The sequence below is a fragment of the Grampus griseus genome (assembly GCF_964374135.1).
Source record: "Grampus griseus genome assembly, chromosome: 16".
Lineage (NCBI taxonomy): Eukaryota > Metazoa > Chordata > Mammalia > Artiodactyla > Delphinidae > Grampus > Grampus griseus.
Window position 1 is genome coordinate 56,034,589 of NC_139010.1, and position 25,807 is coordinate 56,060,395.

At 53.2% G+C, this 25,807-nt stretch overlaps 1 protein-coding gene across 1 annotated transcript in view; it reads right to left on the bottom strand.

The window, feature by feature from the left end:
- SLIT1 (slit guidance ligand 1) overlaps positions 1-25,807 on the bottom strand; it is a 169,492-nt gene that overhangs the window by 37,323 nt on the left and 106,362 nt on the right. The window contains exons 5-17 of the mRNA XM_082674222.1: positions 18,788-18,859; positions 17,272-17,343; positions 16,579-16,650; positions 15,849-16,012; positions 13,351-13,498; positions 12,679-12,750; positions 12,092-12,163; positions 9,739-9,810; positions 8,870-9,013; positions 1,748-1,911; positions 1,039-1,062; positions 764-908; positions 75-149 (exon numbers count right to left, since the gene is read on the bottom strand). Of these exons, the coding sequence (XP_082530348.1) occupies positions 75-149; positions 764-908; positions 1,039-1,062; positions 1,748-1,911; positions 8,870-9,013; positions 9,739-9,810; positions 12,092-12,163; positions 12,679-12,750; positions 13,351-13,498; positions 15,849-16,012; positions 16,579-16,650; positions 17,272-17,343; positions 18,788-18,859 (1,296 nt within the window). The remainder of the gene's footprint in view (positions 1-74; positions 150-763; positions 909-1,038; positions 1,063-1,747; positions 1,912-8,869; positions 9,014-9,738; positions 9,811-12,091; positions 12,164-12,678; positions 12,751-13,350; positions 13,499-15,848; positions 16,013-16,578; positions 16,651-17,271; positions 17,344-18,787; positions 18,860-25,807) is intronic.

Consider the following 25,807-nt stretch of genomic DNA (forward strand, 5'->3'; position numbering starts at 1 on the left):
CCCCACACCCAGAATTTCCCCTTCCCATCCTGACCGGCGTCCTGACTGCACCTTCCCGCCAACGGGGAACTCACATTTTCTTCAGATGGGTGAGTTTTTTAAACATCCCGGTGGCCTCCAGGATGGAAATCTCATTGTTGTTTAATCGTCTGTAAGAAGCAATGAAGGGAACTTTCACATCCATAAATGACAGACGTTAAAGTATCTTCCAAACTGAGACTATTTGGGACTCAAACAAAGGGGACTCCCAGAAGAATTTCTCTGGTGAGATGAATTGATCCTATTTCAGAAAAGGCTGGACCAAGAGCTGGGGGGTGAATGGGGATATTTTAACATGAAAAATGCCATGAACTTTACATACATAAATGACAGGCATGTGTAGGTATCTGTGCACATGCATATATATACGTGCACAAATTTATATTTTTAGAGAAAGAAGAAAAATAAAAGAATGGCTTAGGCTACAACTTTAGCTGATGGAATCAGGTCCCCACAAAGAAAGCAAAAGCATGATTGAGAGAATCCGCCCTGGTTCAGGCTGGCGACCTGCCCCGCGGGCCAGAGACTGCCTCAGCAGGGCGTGTGGGACTGGGAGTGAGAAGCAGAGGGACCACTTCCTGCTGGACCCAGCAGCTGGCATGCTCCCGGGGTGGGGTCTCCAGTGGTCCCCAAATAGGGCTGCGACAGAGGAAAACATGGAGGGGCGGGAGGGTCCGTGGGAGCTGGGGGCAGGTGAGGGTGTGGTGCAGCTGGGGGCTCTCACAGCTCGGCCGTGGCCTGGGGGATGCGCTCAGGGATCTTGGTGAGCTTCAGGCCGGAGCACTCCACCATGCTGGCCTCGCAGCGGCACTTGTGGGGACAGACCACGTCGCTGTTGCACTCACTGTTCAGCTGGTAATCCTCTGTGCCTGTGGTGAGAGGGTGGGGGCCAGGGGCGGAGGAGTTCCAAGCAGCCCTGCCCAGCCCAGAGTCTCCCGGGCCCCCCTGGCCTCCCACTGCCACCGTCCCACCCAGGCCGGCCTTGGTCCCCCCTCTTACCTGGAATGAAGTACTGTTCTTTGGCTGAGGAGAGAAGCAGAAACACTACAATGCTGGGATTGTCCAGACCATGCAGGAATAGCCCAGGCCTCAGCCCTGCTGCCCAGCGGAAGCCGCCCCAGGAACCAGGCTCGGGTCACAAACCAGGGCCCCGGCGCCCACCCACCCAGCCCCTGTGTGAAGGTCTTGCTACGAACACAGATATTCCTTGCCCAGGTTGATGCAGGGGACAGCACCACACCCAAGGAAACCTCTTCCAGGGAGCACCGAAACCACGGGAACGTTCACATGCAACGGCACAGGTGAGGATGGACCAGGATCCGGGCTCAGAAGCTGACCCACACTCTCCCCAGCCAGTTGCCGTTTCTGCTGCCCCAGAGCCTGGAGGAGGCAACCATCTCTCTGAGGAGGGTTCCCAGGCCTCCTGAGTGTCTTAAAAAGCTTGAGAGAGAACTGTCCTGGGAGGAGAGGGACCTGGGTCCTTGCCCGTCCTCTCCGGGGTATCTTCGGCGAGCTCTACCACCTTCCCAGGCCTCAGTAAAACAAGGGGTGGGAAACTGTAGATGCAAGTCTACACTGGGGGCCCGCACCCTCCAGCGTGGGTCCAGAGCGGTCCAGCGCACACTTGTTGGGACCATCCAGGAACATCACAGGGTCCCTGAGCGGACTGAAGGCGGGCGGGTGGGCGGGCAGGCAGGCGGGCAGCTACCTGAGCACCGGAACTTCTTGCTCTTGATCTGCCCGATGCGCTTGTTGGCAAGGCGCCGGGGGCTGGCGCAGCGGGCCCCGCTGGTCTCGATGGGGTTGGTGCGCAGGAAGTCCGCCAGCCACTTGAGGTTACAGTCGCAGATGAAAGGGTTCTGGGCCAGATGCCTGTCCAAAGGGGGCGGATGGGAGATCAGAGACAAAGCTGCACCATTGTGCTCACCACCACCTGGATGGGGCCTCACTGCTTGCTCGTGGCCAGAGCCCACCGGGCCCTGGGGAGAAATGCGCCACCTGGGGACAGCACCTGGGGGTGCCCACCACCTGTGGAGAAGTCTTACCGGAGCCTGGCAGTGGGGATGGAACTCCACAGCCTGGAGCTTCCAGCTGTCCCTTCAAGCCTCACTCTGTCCCATCTCCTTCTACTCACCTGTCCCTCCCTCTGCCCTGTGACAAACAGGAATGGAGGCAGAAGCAACCCAGAGACCGGCCAGGGCACCCCCGTCCTTCCAAGGGCGAGGTGATGGAATGGACATTAGAGCCCAAGACCTCAGCATCCAGCGGCCCTTGGCCCCGCCGGTGCCATAAGTCCTGGACTGTCCCCTCCCTGTGGCTTTGGGAGGCAGCAGCCTCTTTCCCACAGCCTCTGTCAAGAAGGGGCTGGGGCCAGGGTGGCAAGGCTGGGCCTGTAGCTGGGGTACGAGGTCTCAAAGTGCCTGCTGCAGCCCCTCAGCTTTCCATGGAATCTCCGTTCCTACCCCAGGCCATAGGGGCTGCCCCCTCTTGACCATTTTACAGGCCGTCTCTTGACACAGGTAAACTCAGAAAGCATTACTGATTAGCTGCTTATCGGGGAACCACTCATATCTTCTTGCTGGCTCCCTGTGTTACCCGCAGGATAAGTGTGGGGCAGGGGCAGCTGACAGGTGATACTAGCTGAGGGAACCCGGGTCACTGTAAGTGACCACAGGGCTGTCTTTCCCATTGGCCCTGACTGCCCTGCAGGCTCAGACCAGCCACATCTGAACCACCTAGCAGCCGGCTTGCCCACCTGTGTCTGGGCCAATGCGGCACTGAGTGCCCTGCTTTCTACCCCGAGACAGCCAGGGAAAAGAATCCAGCACCTGTCCTGATTACTGTTCCCAAAAGCCAATGCTTCTGCATGGGGCCAGCTCAGAGGACTCGCCACACCATGGCTACTCTCCCTCCATCTAATGCCATTAATTCAAGTCATCTACATATTGGCCGCAGCCCAGGCTCCTGCTAGGGCCACACGGCTCTCTCCAAGCAGAGGCACGAGCCCTTGCCCAGAGTCTGTGCTCAGCTCAGCTCAGACCTTGGCCACTCTCCATCCATTCCCTCCTGGGCTCTGCCCTCTGGCCACTGGTCAGTATGTTTGGTGACAGCTTTCCCTGCCCAGCTGTCCTTGCCACTCCCCTTTGCAGCGCCTGCCCCACTTTCCTGCCTAAGTCCTGGCTCCTCTCAGCTCCACCAGGTGGGCCAGGCCCCTCCCACCCCTTCTGCATCCCGTTGGATGGTTTGTTTCCCCGATTTAAACTGCCAATTTGCACAGCGACAATGTGCGTGCTGACTCCCCAGGGCAGAGTTCGTGGCTAATCTAAAGTAACCCAGGATTCACGGATTGCTCTGGGATCCTTCCACCCGCCCCATCCACATCTATTTGTGCCTTAGGACACAGCCTCTGCCTGAACGAATTGCTTCCCTCTATCACAATCTTGGCAGAAAACTCTGTTTAAAATCAACTCAATTATGTTGTTCAGGCACGTATTAAAATGTCCAAGGGGTGCAGAGTAGAATACATCCTTTTTAAGAACAGGCTATTTTTGTCAAAAGCAACCTACAAAACTTGAATCACCCACCGAGGCAACTGGCTTCTGTATAAACTTAAGTATCTGACATAAAGTAGAATTTTTAGAAGGTGTAAAGAGCAGGGAACTGGGGAGAGAAAATGCTCAGGAGGAAGAAAAAAATCTGCTTGGCAAAAGATAATTATGTTAAAGGCACACCCAGAAAGAGGCTGCACATGTGGCCAGACAATTATCTCCATGCACATTTCTGATAGTGGAAGGTAGAAGGGGAGACCGATTCCCAGTCTCTTTCTTGGATTAAGCATTAAGAAGTCACAACTAAAAATCTTTTGGGCAGGTACTCAACATCATTAGTCAAATTAAACCCACAATGAGCTACCACTTCAAACCCACTAGGATGGCTGTAATCATAAAGAAAACCGATACCAAGTGTGGGCAAGGATGTAGAGAAATTGGAACCTTCATAACATTGCTGGCGGGGATGTAAAATGTAGAGCCGCTTTGGAAAACAGTGGCGGTTTCTTAAAAGGTTAAACATAAATTTCCCATGTGCCCCAGAAATTCCAAGAGAAATGAAACGCTTTGTCCTCACAAAGATGTGTAAGAAAATGTTCACAGCAGCATTATTCATAATGGTCCCAAAGTGGGAATGATCCAAATGTCCAACAGTGAGGAGGGATAAACAAAATGTGTGTGCAATGGAAAACTGTTTGGCAATAAAAAGGAACAAATACTGTTATTGGGTTGGCCAAAAAGTGCCTTCGGTTTTTAAGTAAAAATAAAAGACACATTTTTCATTTTCACCAAGAACTTTATTAAACAATGTATTCACCCTTTTGTTCCACTACCTTCTGCCATTTTTCAGGCAACTTCGTAATTCCATCTTCCCAAAAGTATTTATCTTTTTGAGCAAAAAACTGTTCCAGGTGCTTTTTACAATCTTCCAGGGAATTGAAATTTTTTCCATTAAGAGAATTTTGTAAAGACTGAAATAAATGAAAATCCAAAGGCGGATGAATCAGAACTACCCAGCCAAGCTGTAACAGTTTTTGCCTGGTCATCAAAGAAACATGCGTTCTTGGGCTTCCCTGGTGGTGCAGTGGTTGAGAGTCCGCCTGCCGATGCAGGGGACACAGGTTCATGCCCCGGTCCGGGAAGATCCCACATGCCGTGGAGCGGCTGGGCCCGTGAGCCATGGCTGCTGGGCCTGCGCGTCCGGAGCCTGTGCTCTGCAACGGGAGAGGCCACAACAGTGAGAGGCCCATGTACTGCAAAAAAAAAAAAAAAAAAAAGAAACATGCGTTCTCGTGTTATCCTGATGGAAGACTATGCGTTTTCTGTTGACTAATTCTGGACACTTTTTGTCGAGTACCACTTTCACTTGGTCTAATTGGAGCAGTACTTGTTGGAATTAATCGTTTGGTTTTCCGGAAGGAGCTCATAATAGAGGACTCCCTTCCAATCCCACCATATACACAACATCACCTTCTTTGGATGAAGACCAGCCTTTGGTGTGGTAGGTGGTGGTTCATTTCGCTTGCCCCACGATCTCTTCTGTTCCACATTGTTGTACAGTATCCACTTTTCATTGCCCGTCACAATTTGTTTTAAAAACGGAACGTTTTCATTACGTTTCAGTAGAGAATCGCATGCGGAAATATGGTTAAGAAGTTTTTTTTCTCTTATGTGGAACCCAAACATCAAAGCAATTAACACAACCAAGCTGGTGCAAATGATTTGCAACGCTTGATTTGGACATTTTGAGTATGTTGGCTATCTTCCTCGCGGTATAACGTTGATTGTTCTCAATTATTGTTTCAATTTGATCGCTATAAACTTCAACCGGTCTACCCAACCGTGGAGCGTTGTCCAGCAAGAAATCTCCAGCACAAAATTCCGCAAACCACTTTTGACACATTCGATCAGTCACAGCACCTTCTCCATACACTGCACAAATCTTTTTGTGCGTTTCAGTTGCTTTTTTTACTTTCTTGAAATAATGAAGCACAGTATGTCAAAAATGTTGTTTGTGTTCTTCCATCTTCAATATTGAAATGGCTACACAAAAATTCACCAATTTTGATAAGTTTTTTTAAAAAATGCACGCTGATATGACAGCTGTCACAATACAGTCTAACAAAATTGTTTCGAATGAAGTTAAAGACAACTAAGTGCTACTAGAGCCATCTTACGGAAAACACCGAACGCACCTTTCGGTCAACCCAGTACATACTTGCAATATGAAGGAATCTCAAAAACATTATGCTAAGCAAAAGAAGTCAGTCACAAAAGACATATCACAGAAGTCCATTTTTACGGAATATCTAGAAAAGGCAAATCTATAGAGACAGAAATTAGATTAGTGCTTGCCTGGGGTCAGGCTGGAAATAGGAACTGATTGCAAATGGGCACAAGGGATTTTGGGGGGTAATGGAAAACGTTCTAAAATTGAATTGTAGTGATAGTTGAACAACTGTAAATTTACTAAAAATCACTGAATTGTACACTCAGAACAGGTGAATTTTATGGTATGTAAGTTATACCTCATTCAAGCTTTAAAAAAAAATTTTTTTTAATCTCTTGGAGCAAGTAAAACTACAAAATCAATACTGTGACACATGGCACTCAGCCACAGATCTTGGAGCTATGAACAAATCAAGCAAGATTTTGTAAGTTGAAATCCGCTCGGTTCTGACATAAGACTCGGCCAAGGGTTTAACTATCTGAGGCTGTAATAACAATATCTGATTGTACCTTGGATTTGCTTTTTTTTTTTTTTTTTTTTTTTGCGGTACGCGGGCCTCTCACCATTGTGGCCTCTCCCGTTGCGGAGCACAGGCTCTGGACACGCAGGCTCAGCGGCCATGGCTCATGGGCCCAGCCGCTCCGCGGCATGTGGGATCCTCCCGGACTGGGGCACGAACCCGCGTCCCCTGCATCGGCAGGCGGACTCTCAGCCACTACGCCACCAGGGAAGCCCGGATTTGCATTTTTTAAAATTCTTGTTCTAAATTGTACTTCAGTTGTCAATATATAAGAGTTGTTCACGAAGTTCAGTCTTGCTTTACAGCCTTAACAATGAGGTCAATTCTTAGGGTAAAAGCACAATTTAGGGGCAAGTTAACTAATTTCTCAGCGCCAGTGAAGAGATGCCTGAGACCAAATCCCTGCTCTAGATGTTATGTGACCTAGGGTGAGTCTGCCTCTGCCTCAGTTTCCTTATAAGTAAGGCAAGGATGAGAGAACCTTCATTCATAGGTCATTGTAAGTATTAAGTAAGATAATACACGCAAAGAACAGTGTCCTGGCCTTCAGTAATAAACCGCGGTGACTATCGCTATTATCAGTATTACTACTATTACCATCTCTCCTATGGGAAACCTTCCTGTTCTAACACTCTGCTCCAGCTTTGTGCCCTACTACTGCCTTGGTGGAAGTGGCCAAGATCTCAGGGATGGTACCTAGGAGGGCAGAAGCACTCCTGAAATCCAGCCAGGTAAATGGACACAGACAGAGGCCGCCCCTGGTGAGCACAACCCATTTGATGTACTAGCTCCCCTTCCACCCTGAAAGCGAGACAGCTCCTCACATGAGACGCTCAGCCCCATTCCCCATCCCCAAGGCTTTCCTGCGTGTGTGTCCCCGGCCCTGAAATCTCCTTAGTGCATTTCTCTCAGATGTTCTGCCAGCTTCGTGAAATAATCCACCTTTCCAATGTCTCCCTGTGACATCTCATTTCACATACTTGGCAAGATTTCCCCGTGGTGCTCCCTCCCCCTCTCCCTGGCTATAAGTAAATTAATTAGCAGTAGTGGGCTGCCGGCGGGTATGTGGGCTCTAATGAGTTTGTCTTCATGGCTGACATCCCTGCTGACGTGCAGGGTCCCAAGGGAGCAGGAGCTGTGCCTTCTACTCGATCTGTTTCACACTCATCCCAGCACTCGTGCAGATCTTAGCTGACAGAGGGCACTGCACAGCGGGTAAACAGTGGCAGGGCTGGCAACGGCAACAATGGCCACGGTAATATTAATAATAAACGCCCATCAGGCACGCACCACAGGACCCACGGGTCAGCACGCTGAGTCAAACTGCAGGCGCAGAACTAAAGATGTGGAATGTAGTGCCTGAGTTTAACCAAACAGTAGAAGAGAAGTTTCCCTACACAGAAGCCTTCCAGCTAAAAAATAAGGACTCCTTTAAAGCGTAACCGCAACAGCATTATCAAATGAAGAAGGAATGCTAGAATTCACGTATCACCATTTCAGGATCCCTAATGAACAAGTGGGTCTAGGCATTGAAATCAATGACTGTGCTTATTACAAAAAAAAAACAAAACAGGTATCTTGAGCCTCCTGTTGAAAGTACACAATACTATGAAGTCATCTTGCCAGAAAAAGAAAAAATACCTGAACCTGACCCAAGCTCCTAGATGAAATTTTCTATCTGCAGGACCTAGAGAGAACAGAGGAACATGTGAAACTACACCACAGGGGATGCAATAAGCAAATCCAGACTGTGGGGAGCTCTATGGATCCAGTAAAGCAGTGTCTTCAACAAATAACGTGCAAGGAAAATGGAAATGGAGACCACACCCACAGATTAAAAACTTAAGTAACACATCAACCAGTATCTGCCAATTGTACTGCATAGGCATTTACTTATTTCTTTGTTTATCTATCTATTTATTTATGAGGGAGGGAATTTTAAAATGCTTTTAATTTTTTAAAAAATTTTAATGCACAGAAATCTCTTGCATTCCTATACACTAACGATGAAAAGTCTGAAAGAGAAATTAAGGAAACAATCCCATTTACCATTGCAACAGAAAGAATAAAATGCCTAGGAATAAACCTTCCTGGAATTGTTGCTCTTCTAATTTTTAATTTATAATCAGCATTGCTGTCACTGTATTTCATTTAAGACATTATCCACTGCAAGATGCACTATTATTTTATGTATTATCAAGAAAGAACAAAGTGCTGCCCATTAAACATGCCATCAATTGTAATATGCATCCCAGTTCCACATTCCTATGAAGAAGATGATATCCACATTTTATGAATGAGTAAACTGAGCCCCAGAGAAGCTAATTAACTTGCCCAGGGCCACACAGCCAATAAGGAGCATAGCTGGAATCTGAACCCAGGTTTGTCTAACCCAGAATCTGTCCTCTACCAGAGGCCATACCTGGTGAGCCAAAGGCACAGGCCAAGACCGCTGCTTGTACCTGGAGGCTGTTACCTCCCCTAGGTCCACCTGCTGGGGTGGGCGGAGGGGGAGGGCAAGAGGGCACTCACAAGGTCTGGATGGCCCGCAGGGAGGTGAAGGTGCCCTTGGCGAGACTCTGGATCTTGTTGTCATACAGGGAGAGCAGGGAGAGGTTCTGCAGGTCCTGGAAGGTGTTGGGCCGGATGCAGTTGATCTTGTTGGCATTCAGGAGCCTGTGGGCAGAGCCAGGGCCAGGTGGTGAGGGGAGAGGCACAGAATTGGACTCATCATGTCCTGGGCACCTTCCTAGGTGCCAAGCACACGTTATGTCAGGGAGGAGTCCACGGAAGCAGGTGCAGGGGATCTGGCCCTCTGGGTGTCCACTCCACGCAGAGGAGCTCTGGCTGCCTTCTCTGTGCACAGGGACCATTTAGTGCCCCATGCTTCTCTCTTTCAAGAAACTGCTAGAGGTGCCCAATGGGATTCTAAGACAGCAGAGAGCACAGTGGTCAAGTCACCTCCCAAAGGCATTTGGGGGTATCCTTCTCCTCCCCTTCTGCTGGGTTTCCCAGGAGCTGAGAGGGAGCATTTGGCTTCTGTGCTTCTTGGGTCCTGGGAGAGAATCCTTGCCTGAACGCTCAGCGCTCAAGGAGGCTGACCTGGGCCTGGGTGTCCTCCTGCAGGAGACAGCTCTGTCCCCCACCACACCGAGCTCAGCAGGAACATAGTTCGCATCTCAGCGGCCTCTCAGCTCGGGCGTCCTGCAATCAGCTCTGCATCCACCTCTGCCTCCCTCTCTGGCCTCTGCACAGCCCCCTAGACTCTCACAGCCTTGCCAGACCTGCCATCCCCCAAGGTCCTTGCCTCCCACACCCCAAAGAGGCCGAAAGAGAGGCCGGAGGAATACTGCCCCCCCTCCATGGGTCCCACCCAAGGTCACTCGCATTTGGGTCCTTACAGGAGCTGTAGGGTGAACAGGCCTCCAAACACTCCCCGGGGGAGGTCTGTGATCTTGTTCCCATAGAGGACCCTGGAGAGAAGGCAGCAGAAAGGAGAGTTAGAGGACAGCCCGGCAGGCCGGGGCACAGCTCTGCAAGTCCTGCCCACACAATGGTGCCACCCCTATGCCTTTCACACGCCAGGTCCCAGCAGTGTAGGCTTGTTATAACAGTGGCCAGCAGATGGCAGTAAAGTGCGACAGGAAGGGGTCGCCGGTCCCTACTCTGCACAAAGGTACCCTATGGGCTAGAGGCAGCATGATCCCCATCACTGCGGGAGCACCCCTCCCTCACTCTGCCCTCACACATGGATCCCACAGAAGCCTGCAAGGGCCCCTCCGGGGAACCTCATGGGAAATTAACCTGGTTGGGGATCCAAAAGGAGATTGTTCAAAGAGAAGAAAATCCCTAGGGCAGGAAAAATTAACATATTTTTAGGGAATTACAAGCAAAAACTGGAATGCCAGAAGGCACGTGCGGTATGAGCTCCAGCACGTCAAGCGAGTCTTTCCAGCACAGACAAAACACCAGAAGGAAACAGACCAAAGTGTTAGCTGTGCTGAGATCTGGCGGCAGGACTGAGAGCGGGTTGTTTTATGCTTTAGAATTTTCAAAGTTTTCTACATGGAGCATGAATTCCATATATAATCAGAAAAAATGCAAAGGTTCAAAAAAGACAGGCAGGCAGAAATGGGTTCAGACAGATGGTGAAAGCATCATGGGGCCTGGGGAGGGGGGTGCATTACGTTCCAATCTCACAAGCGGCCCCCCCAGCCACCCCCGGAAACATTCTGTCTGAGTAAAAGCAGAGTGCGCCATCTCTGAGATGGTTCTTGGAGGACGGCGTAGCAGCAGCTAAGTAGGATCCAGGCTGGCCCATGTGGAGAGCTCCAGTGTGGCTCGAGTGGAGGAAACAAACGGGACCGTAGCTTGGATTTTACGCAGCCAGCACCAGGAAGCCTCTGAGACATCATCAGACTCCCACTGGAAAGATCCCCCCGTCTGCTGTGTGGAGTAATGCGGGGGGCAGGCATTGAGGCAGGGGTACCAGGTCAGGGCCTGACCAGGCGGACACTGTCAATGTCCACTTTTTGCATGACCTCGGCATGAAAGTTCCTATATGGTGAGGGGGCGGCTGCGACCAGATACCCATGAGCAACAGGAACCCACTTAGATGGGCTACTGTCATGTTCCAATTTAGGAGGAGATTCACTCACTTTTCAGAGGAAGACCCTGCATTTTGGCAGCCACCTTCAGGATCTCTCAGCCAAGGACAGTGACCCATCCCAGGCTGTCGTGTACAGCTGTGTAGGTTGCACACTGCACAGTTTTAGGGGTGCCATTCCCAACGGCCCCACGCACTACCCTGCACTCTAGTCCAAGAGAAGAGGGTGCACACAGAAGACACTGAGCTAGCGGCCTCCGGCACTGCCCCAGGGGGAGTTCCATTCTGTTCCACTTCCTAGGCCCCGAATCAACGCCCAGCCCACGTCCAGCGCTGCCGAGGGACGGGTGAAAATACTCATTCCTAAGACAAATGAATGGCCTCCATCAACAGGGAGCCAGCCTGACTATAGGACACCCTGAGCTCACTCTGTATGGAGACAAAGTACCATGGGACCTCAGAGAGTGAGGGGCTTAGTGACCCTGGGAGAGCAAGCAAGGGTTCTTGGAAAAAGAGACGAAGTAACATTCCCGAGATTAATTTTCAATGCCGCACAACGTTTTGTAGATTGATGGATCCCCAGCAAACTGTTGAGGGAAAGGAAATACTGGACAGGGTGGGGGAGGCAGGGGAGGCAGGAAACACTCTTCACAATCACTCATTACAACTTGAGATCAGAGCACGTTTGGGACAAAAGATGTAAGCTGAGGCAGATTTCACAACTGGAGCTGGTGGTTGTCACCATTATAGGACCCAGGCAAGGCTCAGGAGAACGGAGCGCTGGGCCTCTGTGGGGAGGCGGGGCCAACATGAAGGCTGGGCTGAGTCAGATGACTGCCACAAAGAAGGCTGGGAAAATCCCCACCGCAGAAGGGAGAGCATCACAGTTGTCAGGGGCAACAGCTCTGCCTAGCTTTTCCATGCACTCAGCCCTTGACTCCCTCCTCCCCCTCCCAGCTGCAGAGGGTCCACAAAGAGGAAGGGAAAGCTGGGTACAGCCACCCTGGTCACTGCAGCCAGAGGGAGACCCACTGAGGCTGTCTGTGCTCCTTCTCTAGCACCCACCAGAGGGGCCCTGAGCCCTGGGCCCTGCCAGCCTCCTTGAGGGATGCCCTGGACCACTACAGAGCCTTGGCACTGCTACTCACAGCGAGTTCAGGGACCGGAGGCCCTGGAAGGCGTCGGGTGCAATCTCCGAGATCTGGTTGTTGCTCAAGTCTCTGCAAGGTGAGCAGAGGAGAGACGGTGGCTGAATCTCTCAGTGGCCACCAAGTCCTGCCTGTCCCCCCTACCTCCCAGACACCACAGGAGGGCAGGGGTTTCTTTGAAATTAGGAAAGAGAAGGGCCAGTTCCCCATCCACCCGAAAAACCCACGACTGGCCACTATTTCCCTGTGCAATCCAAGGGTCATGCACGGGTGGGTACCCTAGCTTTCCCCTACACACACCCCTCACAGCCTCAACTGCTTCTGTGGGTGCCCAGGCTGAAATGGTCAGCTCTGGTCACGTGCCAGACTCGGACTCAGCATCCAATTTAGGCCGCAAGACAGCCCTTCGAGGAGGTAGCACCACCGCCATCCCCATGTCACAGGTGAGCCTGGTAGGAAGGCCAGATGATGGCTTTGCCGGGGGCTCAGCCACGGCAGGCAGAGTCAGGACCTGCCCCGGGGCTGTGGCCTGCCTGCTCCAGGCTCAGCCCCATGCTGACCCCCAGGAAACAGCAGGAGGCACTCACATCCTCCGAAGCTTTCTGTAGGGAGAGAAGGCTCCGGGGGGGATGGACTTGATCCCATTGAGCTCCAGGCGGCTGCAGAGAGAGAACAGAGGAAGGACAAGGGCACGTCACCCCACCCCCGCCATTGCCCAAACCAGGCCCTTTGCCCGCCAGCCCCTGCTCCCACCCTCCATCTGGAGGTAGGGGGGCTGTTACAGGCAGAGAAAAGGGACAGGTTTTCGAGCTCCATTATCCCAGGCTGCCATGGCTGAAAGGGGCTCACCAATGATGCTAATACTAAGAAACCAATTCTTTTTTTTTTTTTTGGCCGCACCACGGGGCTTGCAGGATCTTAGTTCCCCGACCAGGGATCGAACCCGTGCCCCCTGCAGTGGAAACGAGGAGTCTTAACCACTGGACCGCCAGGGAAGTCCCTAAGAAACCAATTCTAGCAGACTCACCCAGCTGGGCTGGACAGATGGACCACAGAGGGATACGCCTCTCCAACCCTCCAGAGTTGCCAGCCTTGGGCAGACAACTCGGCCCAGCTGAGGCAAAGCATGTCTTCTCCGTTTGCACTGAGGGGCCTCAGGGCAAGCCTTGGGGTAGCGCCTGCACTGGCTCTTCACTGGCCCACCACAGCCTGGCCTGGCCGGAGGGGTGCATCCCAGCGCCTGCCCTGCCGGTACTCACATCTCCGTCATGGTCTCGGGCAGGTTGGCGGGGATGGCGGTGAGGCCTTTGCCACGACAATCCACAATGCCGTTGCTACAGGTGCACATGGCTGGGCAGGAGCCGGAGGAGAGGGTGCAGGAGGGCACGTGCCCCGCCTCCCCCTGGCCTGTGGAAACAGTGGGCTGTGACCTCAGGGAGCCCTGGGCCAGGACCTCCCTTCCCAGATACGGACTGATGGATGGGGACAAGGTGCTTCTCTAAATGAGGATGAACCAGAGGAGATCACCAAGGACCATGATGTAACTCTGCACGTGCCTGGTACATAGCAGGTACTTGTTTGCTGAACTTGAATCCGAACATAACTGTGCTACATGAGCATGTGATTTGCACGCTAGGAAATCCTACCCTCAGTTCTGAGGCTCCAGGCTCTAGTCCAAGTCACTCAACACTTCTGGCCTGAGTATGACAAGGACCATGTTTATTGAGCGCTTACTCTGTGCCACATGCCATAATAAGTGTCGTACATGCAGTATCTTATTGAATCCTACTGCAAAGAGCATGACATCATTGTGGCCACTTTACAGGTGAGAAAAGTGAGTCCTCAAAATTCATTAATTAGCACATGAAATTCACACATCCTCCACGTTAATTAATAGCACATGGAATCTCACCACATAGGTGGTGAGATCAGGGTGAAGCCCAGTGTCTGATGTTAAGGACCCACACTTTTTAAAACCGAGGTATCATCGGTTATAACAAGTGCACCATCGTAAGTGTATAGCTGGCTGCATTTCCACATGTGGGTACGGCCACAGAACCGCCCCCCCCGACATGGAATATTTCTATCACCCAAGAAGGTTCCCTCATGCTCCTTCCCTGAGGTAGCCGCTATTCTGAGACCTGTCACCAAAGATCTGCTCTGCTCGTCTGTGGGCTGCACATAAAGGAAAGCAGACGGCAGGCTCTCTTGCATCTGGCCTCTTGCACTCAACGTAAAATCTCCGAGATTTGCCCATGTTGCTGTGCAGTTTGTTCTTTTCTATTGCTGACTCACAGTCTATTGTACGGATATGCCATCATTGGCTAATCCAGTCTCCTGTTGGTGGACATTTGGGCAATCTCCAAGCCTGGGATATTATGAAAAACACTGCTTGGATGTTCTTGGACACGTGTTTGGCAGAACATGTGCACATACCTAGCAGTGGAGCTGCAGAATCACGTCTCACACACGCCGCAGCCCTGAGCACAGCGGTGTTTGAGCGCAGTCTCGGGGGGCTGCCGGTGCTGAGGAGGAGGGGACAGCCCCCCCACCCCCGAGCCTCACCCTGAGGAGAGGAGGCTGAGCTCTGTGTGGCTGGCGGGCTCAGATCCACAGGCTTGGGAGGAGCGGGCAGCCCCTAATCCTCTGTCACGGATCTGTGAGCCGGTCATTCACTCAGCAAACATCCCTTGAGCATCTATCTCTCTGTGTCAAGTATGAGCACAGTACTAAGAAATGGCCAGAGAACACAGCACACGTAGTTTTCATGGACTTTGCGATCAGTCTATGCGGGACTCCCTCTGGGGCCAGGGAAGGCTCCCTGGGCCCTGCAGGTTGAGAAGGGAGCAGCAAGGCGGGGAGGATGTAACCAGCAGGGAAACAGCCTGCCAGGAGGCCAGGGTGGGAGGCACCTGCTCCCGGGAGGGGCAGAGGCAGGTACGACTGAGATGCAACAGTGAGGAAGCCACCAGGCAGAGGAGGCACAGATGACCTCGTCCAGCCTCGCAGAGCTGGAGGGCAGTTTGGACTCTCCTAGGAGCACTGAAAGGCCAGGTAAGGACAAAGCAACAGTGAGCAGCCCAAACCTGTGGCTCTCTTCAGGTCTTTCTGGCTGCAGTATGCAGATTGGAGGGGCCAGAAAGGAAGTGGGGCGGCCAGGCAGGAGGCTCTCCCAGGACCCCAGGTGGAAGATGGAGGTACAGACTCTGGGGTCCATTTCACTTCGAACCAAGGCTAGAAGGCCCAGTTTAATGACTTTTCAAGATAGCAGGGGTGAGACAATGGGGGATGGGAGAGGGGGTAATAGGAGGGGGCAAGGAGGGGGTGGAGTGAGGGATGGGAGGCGAGGGCGGGAGTGCTGGGTAGAAGCAAAGAAGCAAAAGGGAGACATTGGGTAGAAGGGATGGGACAGAAGGGGACAATGGGTGGGGACAGGAAAGAAGTAATGGGTAGGAGACAGGAGGGGAAATGCAGTGGAGGCAAGAGGTGATGTGGAGACAAAGGTGACGGGTGAGACAATGGATAGGGAAGGAGAAGGAGAGCAGTGAGGACAGGACACAATGAGTAGGGACAGGAGAGAACACGAGCCAGGGTAGGAGACGGTGAGATGTCCTCACCCCATCCATGGATGAGGACCGGAGGTCACGGGTGGGCCAGATGTTAATGCGTGCTGACAGGAGGTTAGTGGGTGGGAACAGGAGGCGGGGCGGGGGGCAGGCGAAGGGCAGCCGAGAGCCCTGGCAGGGCCTGCACCCACCTGGGCAGCTGAACTCACTCTTCCGGACCTCGGCCACGTTGAGGCCGCGCAGGCTGGCAGGGCCCGAGCACTGGGTGAAGAGCCCGATGGTTGGCCGCTGCCTCAGCCACTGGGAGAGCCAGGCCAGGTGGCAGTCGCAGAACAGGTGGTTGGAGTGCAGGCGGCTGCGGGGGGGGGGGGGGGGGGGGTGAGGGAGGAGACAGGGTGGCTCACGACCCACCTGGGCCCCCAGCCCCTGGCCGCACAGTGGGAGCCCCTTCGCCCACGGGGCAGGGGGCCGAGCCCCTGGCGCTCCACTGGGTCGGGGCCCGGCCTACACCCCGTCAGCTGCGCGGCTCAGCCCTGACTTGGGGATTATCTGCAGCAGCGGGAAACTTCCCAGCAGCTGCCCCTTCCCTCCCAGCGGGCTCGGCGGGTGCGAGGGGCACCCCTTCGGCTGGAGTGTGCCCAGTGAAGATGCATCTCACTGAGCTCACGCAGACCCACTGCCCAAATCACCTGACTCATCTTCAAACACAAAAACAAATCATTTGTTGTCCAACGAAAACATCAACTATAAATGACATTCGACGTCCTTCAGTTGTAGATCACCTCCCCCTCCCCCAACTCCACTCAGCCCCCGCCCTGAGGTGGCCTCCGGGGGTGCAGAGGAGGCCGAGCTCCTTCCCCTCTGCCCCCCAGCACCTCCCCTGCTCGGCACTGTGCTCCCGGCCGCCCCAGCCTGACTCACAAGGTCCGCAGCTTGGGCATGTGGTTGAAGCTGGACACGGGGATGGTGGTGATGCTGTTGTTGTTCAGAGTCCTGAAAGAGGGAAGCCAGAGTCACTGAGCGTCCGCCCAGCAGTAAGCCTCGTGGGAAGGACGGGCACAGCTTCTCCCTCACACTGTGGCTCACAGTCTGCCCTCGAGGTGACCAGCCCTGGCCTGGACCCGGGGGCTACGCCGGAGAGCCACCCTCAGGGAGACCCCTGAGCTGGGACAGTGATGAAGAGGAAGCTGCAGCACAGACCCCCAGGCTGGTAGGACGGGGGAGGGGGGGGCACAGAAGGTGAGGATGGGTGCAGGCTCGGGCTGGCCTGGAAGAAAGCGTGGGGTTTGGACAGACGGAGGGAGAAAGGCGAGGCACTGCAGCCTTGAGTGTTAGAAACTCCAGAGAGACACAGCCCCTTGCCCTGGGCTTCATCACGAGCAGTTTAAGCCTGGGTCACACTGCCACAGGCATGACCCCAGGAGTACACGCCCTTCCGTCCTTGGCAACAAGTCTAGGAGAGCAGAGAGCAGGCCTCTGCCCTGGGCCTGGCACCCACCTCCCAGGCCTCCCGCCTCCTGTGGGGCTTCCCTGCCCAAACGCCAGCTGCTTGGGCCTCAGCGCCCGTGATAGCCAGCTCTCCTGCCTCTGTTTCCCTTCCTATGTTTCACTCACAGCACTTCCAGCCCCCGCAGAGCCCGGAAAGCTCCTTCCTCAATGCAGCTGATCTGGTTCTTGTCCAGCTGTCTGTGGAACAAAGGAAGGTTATAGAGAGGATGGCTTGTTGCCTACAGCGGGGATGTCCAGACATTCTGATCAACCACTCCATTAGTTAAAAAAAAAAAAGACCTGACCCCAATCATTTGTCCAGTACATACGTGTTGATCCAAATAGTAAATGTTAATAAAAGCTTAAATTCTTTCTCCTTTTTAGTTAAAACAGTAAGTATAAATAAGTTATATTATACTCCTCTCCCCAACCTTGCATATTTCCTGGGGAGCAGGCACCGCCCCCACTTTGAAGACCACCTAGAGGGTGCTTGCTGGTGGCTGTACAATCAGAGTCTGTCACAGGAGCCATGGCAGCCACAGCCGGCAAACAGAGTTCAGCCTGAGTGCCAAGTGAGACCGACTCACAGTGGCTACCTGGACTGCTGCTCCCAGAACAAACTGAAGCTGTGATTGCGCTCCTTGGGAAAGAATGCGGTGATCGATTACCAATGTCTACTACAGGCTCGAGGGCCAGGGAGTGACAAGCGTGCCAGGCATTTGCCGGCACCATGGCAGTCAGACCTGGGTTGGGGTGGAGTGTAAGCCTGGACCGGAATAAATTTGAGTCATAGAAATAAACCATTATATTTAAAGAGCATTCGGCTTCCCTGGTGGCACAGTGGTTAAGAGTCTGCCTGCCAATGCAGGGTACATGGGTTCAAGCCCTGGTCTGGGAAGATCCCACATGCTTAGCTGCGGACAACTAAGCCCGTGCGCCACAACTACTGAGCCTGCGCTCTAGAGCCTGTAAGCCACAACTACTGAGCCCGTGTGCCACAACTACTGAAGCCTGTACGCCTAGAGCCTGTGTTCCGCAACAACAGAAGCCACCGCAACAAGAGGCCCGCGCACCACAACGAAGAGTAGCCCCTGCTCACCGCAACTAGAGAAAAGCCCGCATGCAGTAACAAAGACCCAACGCAGCCAAAAATAAAATAAAATAAATAAATTTTAAAAAATAGCATTCAACAAAGTGTATTTATTTCCATATCTCATCTAAACCTCAGAGCAAGCTTGTGAGATAAATATGATGTCCCCATTTTGCAAAACAATATATAGAGGCTCAGTGAAGTTAACTGACTTGCAGCAGCTTATACAATATGCACCTGCAAGAAAACATTCAGACCCAGCTCTCCCCACCCACTGGAGGGTAAGGGCACAGAGACTGTCCATTGCAATGGAACAAGGACATCACCCAAGCACCCCACAGTTCATGACACTCCCTTCCACCTGGCCCCCAAAGGATGCCTGTTTCCTCCAGCCCCAGACTGTTCCAGAAGACCATGCTGGCACGAGCCATCTCAGAGCCCAGACCAGCTCCTCGGCTGCCTGGACCACAGGGCCTGGGGAGACCCATAAGGATGCTGACAGGGGTGGCCCGACAGTCCCCAAGCCCCTCTCCCTCCCAGGCCCATACTCACAAATTTTTGAGGTCTGTGGCTCCACGAAAAGCCTTTCTGGGGATGGCCTGGATGGCGTTCTCACTCAGGTCCCTGCGAGGACAAAGCCAGAGGGAGAACACTGTCAGAAAAGATTTCTCCAGCGTGCCCTGATGAGTCAGGGAGGTCAAGCAGGCCAGACAGTGCCCAGACCAGACACAGCTGTATCCCAGCACCTGGGACAGTGCTTGGCATGCAAAGATCACTGGGTAAACATTTGTCGAACAAATGAATGAGTGAATAAATGAACTGGAACTCGGGCCCCAGCCACCTCCCCTTCTCTGGGCAGAGGGGTTGCAGCTGGGGGGTGCAGCCTGGGGCAGCAGGGATCAGCTCTGCCAGCCCCCAAGCCTGCCCACCAGACCCACCAGGGTCAGCTCAGCCCCCAAGGCATCGTCCAGGGCTGCAAAGGAGCAAGCAAAGAAGGAGCTTTTCGACAGGGCCCACAGCTGCCCTGAGACCTATGGCGGGTCTACCTACCGTTCCTGATCTGTTCTACTGACCAGGAATGGAGGCTTCAGAAGAAGGCACAGCTGGACTCCAGATAACCCAGCCAGTAGGTGGCCCACCAGGTTGTGAACTCCAGACCCCATGGTCTCGGGGACTGCAGGGGGCAGGGCTGCCACTGAGCCTGGATCCACACGGGGCACTGAGCGTGCTGGCCTAGGGACTGCCGTGCTGCATCCCTGCCCTGGGGCTTGGAGGGCAGGGACCTCTGAGGACTCCATCACCTCCCCATTATTAAAGTCCTGAAGTGAGGGAGGAGGCGTTGCAGGGACTCAGCAACTCAGCTTCCGCTCCCCAGCAGGATTGGGCCTCAGGCACCTGTCCACCTGCCTCTCCTCCCTCTCTCAATCCTCATTGCGGAACGCTCCTCTGCTTCCCACCGTGCTGATAACAACCGCCCCCCAACGCCTGCACCACCAGGCGTGTCACAAGTGTGAGTGCGCCTGAGCCTCGCACTGACCGTGGGGCAAATACTACTGCCGTCCCCCTTTCGCAAGGACAGGAGGGAGCTCAGGGAAGTTACACAGCTCTTTGAGGGAGCACTGGCGGGTTGGCGGGTGGCGGTTCCAGAATCTGAAACAGGCAGTCAGGTTGCAGGGCCTCCCCTCGCACAGCAGCCCTGGGAGGAACTGCGACCTCAGACAGTCAGGGCTGCCAGTCCCCACGTGGGATGGGCAGTTCTGCAGACCCCGGACCCTCCTCCTGGGCCAGGCCCATGGGGCTTTGACCGTCTCCATCCCTTCAACCATTCACCCCACGGGCCTCAGGGTTCACCTCAAACCTGAGAACACAGCCCACAGGGCCACTCAGTGCACTGTCCCCTGAGCTGCGGGAACCGCTCCCCTCCGCCTGGGTTTTTCTGCTGAGACAACAAAACAGAAGCATCGCAGCAGAGCGCATGGGGCCCTGACCTCAGAAAGGCAGTTTCGAATCCCGGTTCCCCACCTCCTGGCTGTGCATCTGTGGCTCAGCCTTTCCCTCCTGAGCCCCAGTTTCCTTGTGTGCAAAGTGGGGGAATACAAGCCTTGCAAGGCCTGCCCCACAAACCGCCCAAAACCCTGCCCCCTGCACAGAGTGTGAGCTAACCTCTGTGAGCTCCCTCCCCTCCAAACCCCGACCCCTCCTGTCCCCCAGCTGCCTAACCGGCCCCAAGCACCTGTTGTCCAAAAGGGCTTTGTCACCATCACACCCCCTGTTCCCTGCTCGGTCTCTCCTTGAAGGAAGGCGTCTCAAGCCTGTGACACAGCCTCTCCTCTCTCTCCTCCAAAACTACATTCCCGCTGTGTCTGGCTTCACTATAACAGGCCTGTGCCTGTCCCTTAATGTGACAGCAGCTTCTCTCCCCTCTCCCCCCGGCCTCCCAGGTTTCAGAAAGATGGAGGGTGCCCAGGAGTGGGGACCTCTGGTAGCACCCTCATCTCAGCCCTAGCTAGCAGTTCACCCTTCAGCCAAGCTTGGGGGGAAACTCTGGGCTGACAGCTCGCAACCATTATTCCGTTTAATCCTCGCTACAATCCTGCAAGAAGGTTTCTCCCTTGTATCGACTAGTCTATTGATTTAGGCCAACCTTGTTCCAGAAAGGCTTTAAGGTGACTTATAGGGATTTATAAAACAGCAAGAGATCAAGAGTAAAAAGTAGGGCAGAGAAAAGACAAATCAATATCGGACAGCAAGCATGCAGCGCCACGTGATCCACACAGCTGCCTGGTCGGGGCAGGGGGTAGGTTCTAAGCTTTCTGAGAGCTGATGTGAAAAGGGAAAACTGGTCAGTTAACTGCATCCCCGATATATGTATAAACTCAAAAGAACCAGTTTCTCGGGAGTAGAGGTGTTTTGGGCACTAAGATGAGACAAGAATTTCTCCAGGGGTCTTTATAAAAAATGACTGTGTGTCCTAATCAATAACACTAGATCCTTATAATAAACGGGTTTCAAGTGTCTGTTTCTTATAATAACATCACATCAAAGTATGATTCAGGCAGAGCTATTCTCTAAGGATACACACCGGGAGCTAAGTGGGGAAGGGAGGGGCAGGAACGGTCTGTCAAAGGCAGGACGCATCGAGCCTGGCATGATCCAGGAGTAGGTGAGAGCAGGAGGTGCTGGGAAGAGAGTGTTGGCAGGAAAAAGGCTTGCAGACCAGAGAAGGCAACAGGTTAGACCAGAGAGGAGTGTGATCTGATAGCCTTTTAGACATGGCTCTGGGTCACCAAAGCTAATAGAGAAAAGACGCTGCCCCCAGTGGACACCAAGTGCCAATTATTGAGGTGAGGGTCCAGGGGTGGGTGTGGATCCACCAGGGCCAGGCCACAGTAGTGAGCCGGTGCTCACACTGTTAAAATGAGTAAAGGAAACTGAATTTGAGACCTTAAAGAGGCCAGCCTCTAGACCAGACGGAAACAGGTGAGCCTTGAAAGGCGGAGGAAAATGCAGAGTGCTGACAGCAGAGAGGGTGGTGGAGAGAACCCGAACTCTGCAACGGAAGGATCTAAGTTCAGCTCCTGCTTCTGCCATTTACATTAGAAGTTACATGCCTGAGAGCTTCAATTTCCCTATTTGTAATATGGGGATTAAAATATCTACCACGCAGGACTTTGAAGAAGATTAAGAGAGTTCATGTAAATATTTATGCTTCTGTTCTAGTACCTCCATTTGGCAATATTTAAGAAATGCTGGGGACTTCTTTGGTGGTCCAATGGTTAAGACTTTGCCTTCAAATGCAGCGGGTGCAGGTTCGATCCCTGGTCGGGGGGGGGTGCTAAGATCCCACATGACTCGGGGCCATAAAACCAAAACATAAAACAGAAGCAGTATTGTAACAAATTCAATAAAGACTTTAAAAATGGCCCACATTTTAAAAAATCTTAAAATAAATAAATAAATAAAACTCTTAAGAAAAAAAAAGAAAGAAAAAAGAGAAATGTGGGCTTTTGACCAGCCTTAATTAAGCACAGTCCGCCTATCCCTTTGCTAAGGTTCTGACTGTTGTCTCCAGTTATCTCACTAGGGGGCGCCAGAAGCCTTCCCCGGACTTGGATGCTTGCTCAGCCATTTGGCAAACCCAAACAAAGCTATTCTTTTTTTTGCCCCGTTGATCCCCTACCTGGTGAACAACTGTTTTGTCTTTCCCAAACCTCTTTGAAATAAAGTTTCTTATATCCATTTTCACCAGGTTGGCATGCAAACTTCAAATGTACCACCTACAACTTTTCTCATCATATTTTCCCAGGCCCTGAGCCTCCTTTTTCTCCCTGAAACTTGATCAATGTTGCCCTATTCTTCTCCCTCGGTGACCTTGTCAGAGACCCTGAAGTGAGGTGCGTGGCCTGGGGTATGTCGGGGCAGAATGAGATACACTGAGAGAGGCCATCCTGGGAGAGGGTGGGCTGTGGAGCTGGAAGGACAAACCAAAACCCGGAGCAGCTGGTGGCCCGATCCTGGCCAGGGGGAAGCACAGGGCACAGAGCCACAGGGCGGACAGCAGTTCAGAAGGACACCTCAGGCAGGACAGCGAGAAGCAGATTCGAGAGCAAGGATGCAGCAACCAGACAAGGGACCGGCTGGGGACAGATTCTACGGGAAAGGATAAGGTCCTAGATTTCTGACAAGCTCCCAGGGGATACAGAGGCTGCTGGTCCAGGAAGCACACACTGAGAGGCCAGGGCATAGAGGAGAATGCCCACAGCTAAGTGTCACCCTGGAGACTTGGGTTCAACGAGCCCTGTCTCACCCACTTAAATCATGTGGCCTTGGGTGAGTCATTAACCTCTCTGGCCTCAGTTTTCTCATCTGCAAAATGGGGGTAAGAAGTGGTACCTACCTTGCAGACTCTGATGTGGTAGGCACTAGGTGCTCTCACCCCTGCCCATGACTCCACATGTGCTGCCGTTCCTTCATTGCTTCGAATCCCTCCTGCCACAGGACCTCTGCACTTCTGTTCCCTCTGCCAAGACTATGCTTCCTCCACTCTTGTGGAGGAATGGTAACTTCTATTCATCCTTCACATCTCAGTCTACAGTCACCTCCTCTGACAGCTCCCTCTGCTGCAGGCTCCCAGGGCCCCGACACTTTCTCTTCTCAGCACTAATCCAGGTTTATAATGAAATATTTGTGCACTGGATGTAATAAAACACTGATTTTTGGTTAACACCCCTCTCTGCCTCCAGACAGTCCCTGGACACCTGGTGTGTTGCAGAGGCTCAGTAATTTTTAGCTGAACTGAACTGAAGTGGATCCTTCCATGATTCTCTTGCTCCAATCCCTCTGCATTTTCCGGATTAAAGCAAAGAGTTAGGACAGGCCATGTGACTGAGAGGGAAAAGCAGGGGCTTGGGGCAGGATGGCTGGTTCTGTATGAACTTTGTGAGACCAGACCTCTTCCCCGTGCACTGGGTATGGTTGTACTTGCTCTGTCTAACACTCACCCAACGAGTGAGGGCTCTACAGGGGGCTGGGGGAAGAAGCGCTTGTTGCCAACGGTGTTATAATCAACCCTGCCCTTCCCTTCACCCATCTTTATGGAACTTCAATAATCACCCTCCATGGCTCTGAGGTGGTCCCAGCAGCATGAGCAGAGAGGTGGGGGAGCCTCTGAGGAAGGTAAGTGACTCTCCCAGGACCCACAGGAGGACAGGGAGTTGGAGCCCCTGGGGTCCACCCGGGGGACTCGAGGTAAGGGTGCTGCAGGCAAAGATCCCCCGGCCTGAATCCCACCACCCAAGATCAAGGGCCCTGAGACACAAGCTGCTGCCAGTACCTCCACCCCCGGGGTCTGGGACATCCCCAATGACCCCAGCTGGGTCCCCCTTCCCTGAAGAAAAGGGGGCAGCAAGCCCACAGCCTGGCTTGGGCACCACCTCTCCTCCTGCACGCTGCCAATCCCTCCACCCTCTGCCAGGGCCAGGAGAGGCAGGGGCTAGAAAGCCGAGGTCAGGACCCCATGTTCTCTCTGCTAATCCCCCTTCACGCTCTAACCAGATTGGGTCCTGCTGGCAGACCGGCCTGAGGGGATCAGCACAGGGGGCGTTTCCAGCCAGAGACGCTGGGCACCAGCCAGAGCGACCTCCCTGCCGGCCCTACTGCAGAGCTGGGGGCCTGCTCTGTCGGCCTTTCAAGCCACACGGAGGCTCTGGGCAACCTGACCTGTTCCCTCGCCCGCTGGTTACCCTGTGCTCGCCCAGTATGGGGATGGAGGAAACCAGGGCAGCCCGACTGTTCCAGGCCACCTCCCCCAGGGCTCCCTTAGCGGATTAAGGACTTGGGCCTTGGGCCTTGAAGCCGGCCATGTACCTCCCCACCGAGGGACCTCCTGGCAGTTTCCTAACGCCTTGAGCCTCAGTCTCCTCCTCAGTAAAGTGGGAATGACTGTGGGGTCATGGGGCCTAACTGAGGCTGTGTGCGGTGCTCTTGGCCGGGACTGGCAGAGTCAGCTGCCACTGCTAATCGTCTTCATGGGCCTCAGGGCTGGGGGGCCAGGGAGGGGCAGGGCTGAAAAATCCAGGTCTTGCTAGAGTCTGTCATACAGAGTGAAGTAAGTCAGAAAGAGAAAGACAAATACTGTATGCTAACACATATATATGGAATTTAAGAAAAAAAAAAATGTCATGAAGAACCTAGGGGTAAGACAGGAATAAAGACGCAGACCTACTAGAGAATGGACTTGAGGATATGGAGAGGGGGAAGGGTAAGCTGGGACAAAGCGAGAGAGTGTCATGGACATATATACACTACCAAACGTAAAATAGATAGCTAGTGGGAAGCAGCTGCATAGCACAGGGAGATCAGCTCGGTGCTTTGTGACCGCCTGGAGGGGTGGGATAGGGAGGGTGGGAGGGAGGGAGACGCAAGAGGGAAGAGATATGGGAACATATGTATGTGTATAGCTGATTCACTTTGTTACAAATCAGGAAGTAATATACCATTGTAAAGCAATTATACTCTAATAAAGATGTAAAAAAAAAGAAAAACTCCAGGTCTTGGAATCAGGGGGATGAGGCTGGAGGCTGGCTCTGCCACCAGCCCACTGTGTGATCTCGGGCAAGACCAGCGGTTAGTTCCTAGCCCCTGGGTCTCCCCTTCCAACAGCACTACCTCCCAGTGAGGTCGGGAGGATTAAATCACACACGGGTGAGCCCAGCTCCGGGCAGCCTCCCTCATGCTGCTGCGGCTGCTAAGTGCCGCCCAGGGACCCTCAGCTGGTGACTCAGCACCCACATCTCTGGCACCTGAACCAGCAGCAGCGGAGCCACCTGGGAGTTTTAGAAATATGAACTTTCTAGTCCCGCCTACTGAATCAGAATCTGCATTTTAGTAAGATCCCCCCAGGTGATTCATATGCATATTAAAGTCTGAAAAGTGCTGGGACTTCCCTGGTGGCGCAGTGGTTAAGAAACCGCCTGTCAATGCAGGGGACACAGGTTCGAGCCCTGGTCCAGGAAGATCCCACATGCCACGGAGCAACTAAGCCCGTGCGCCACAACTACTGAAGCCTGCGCG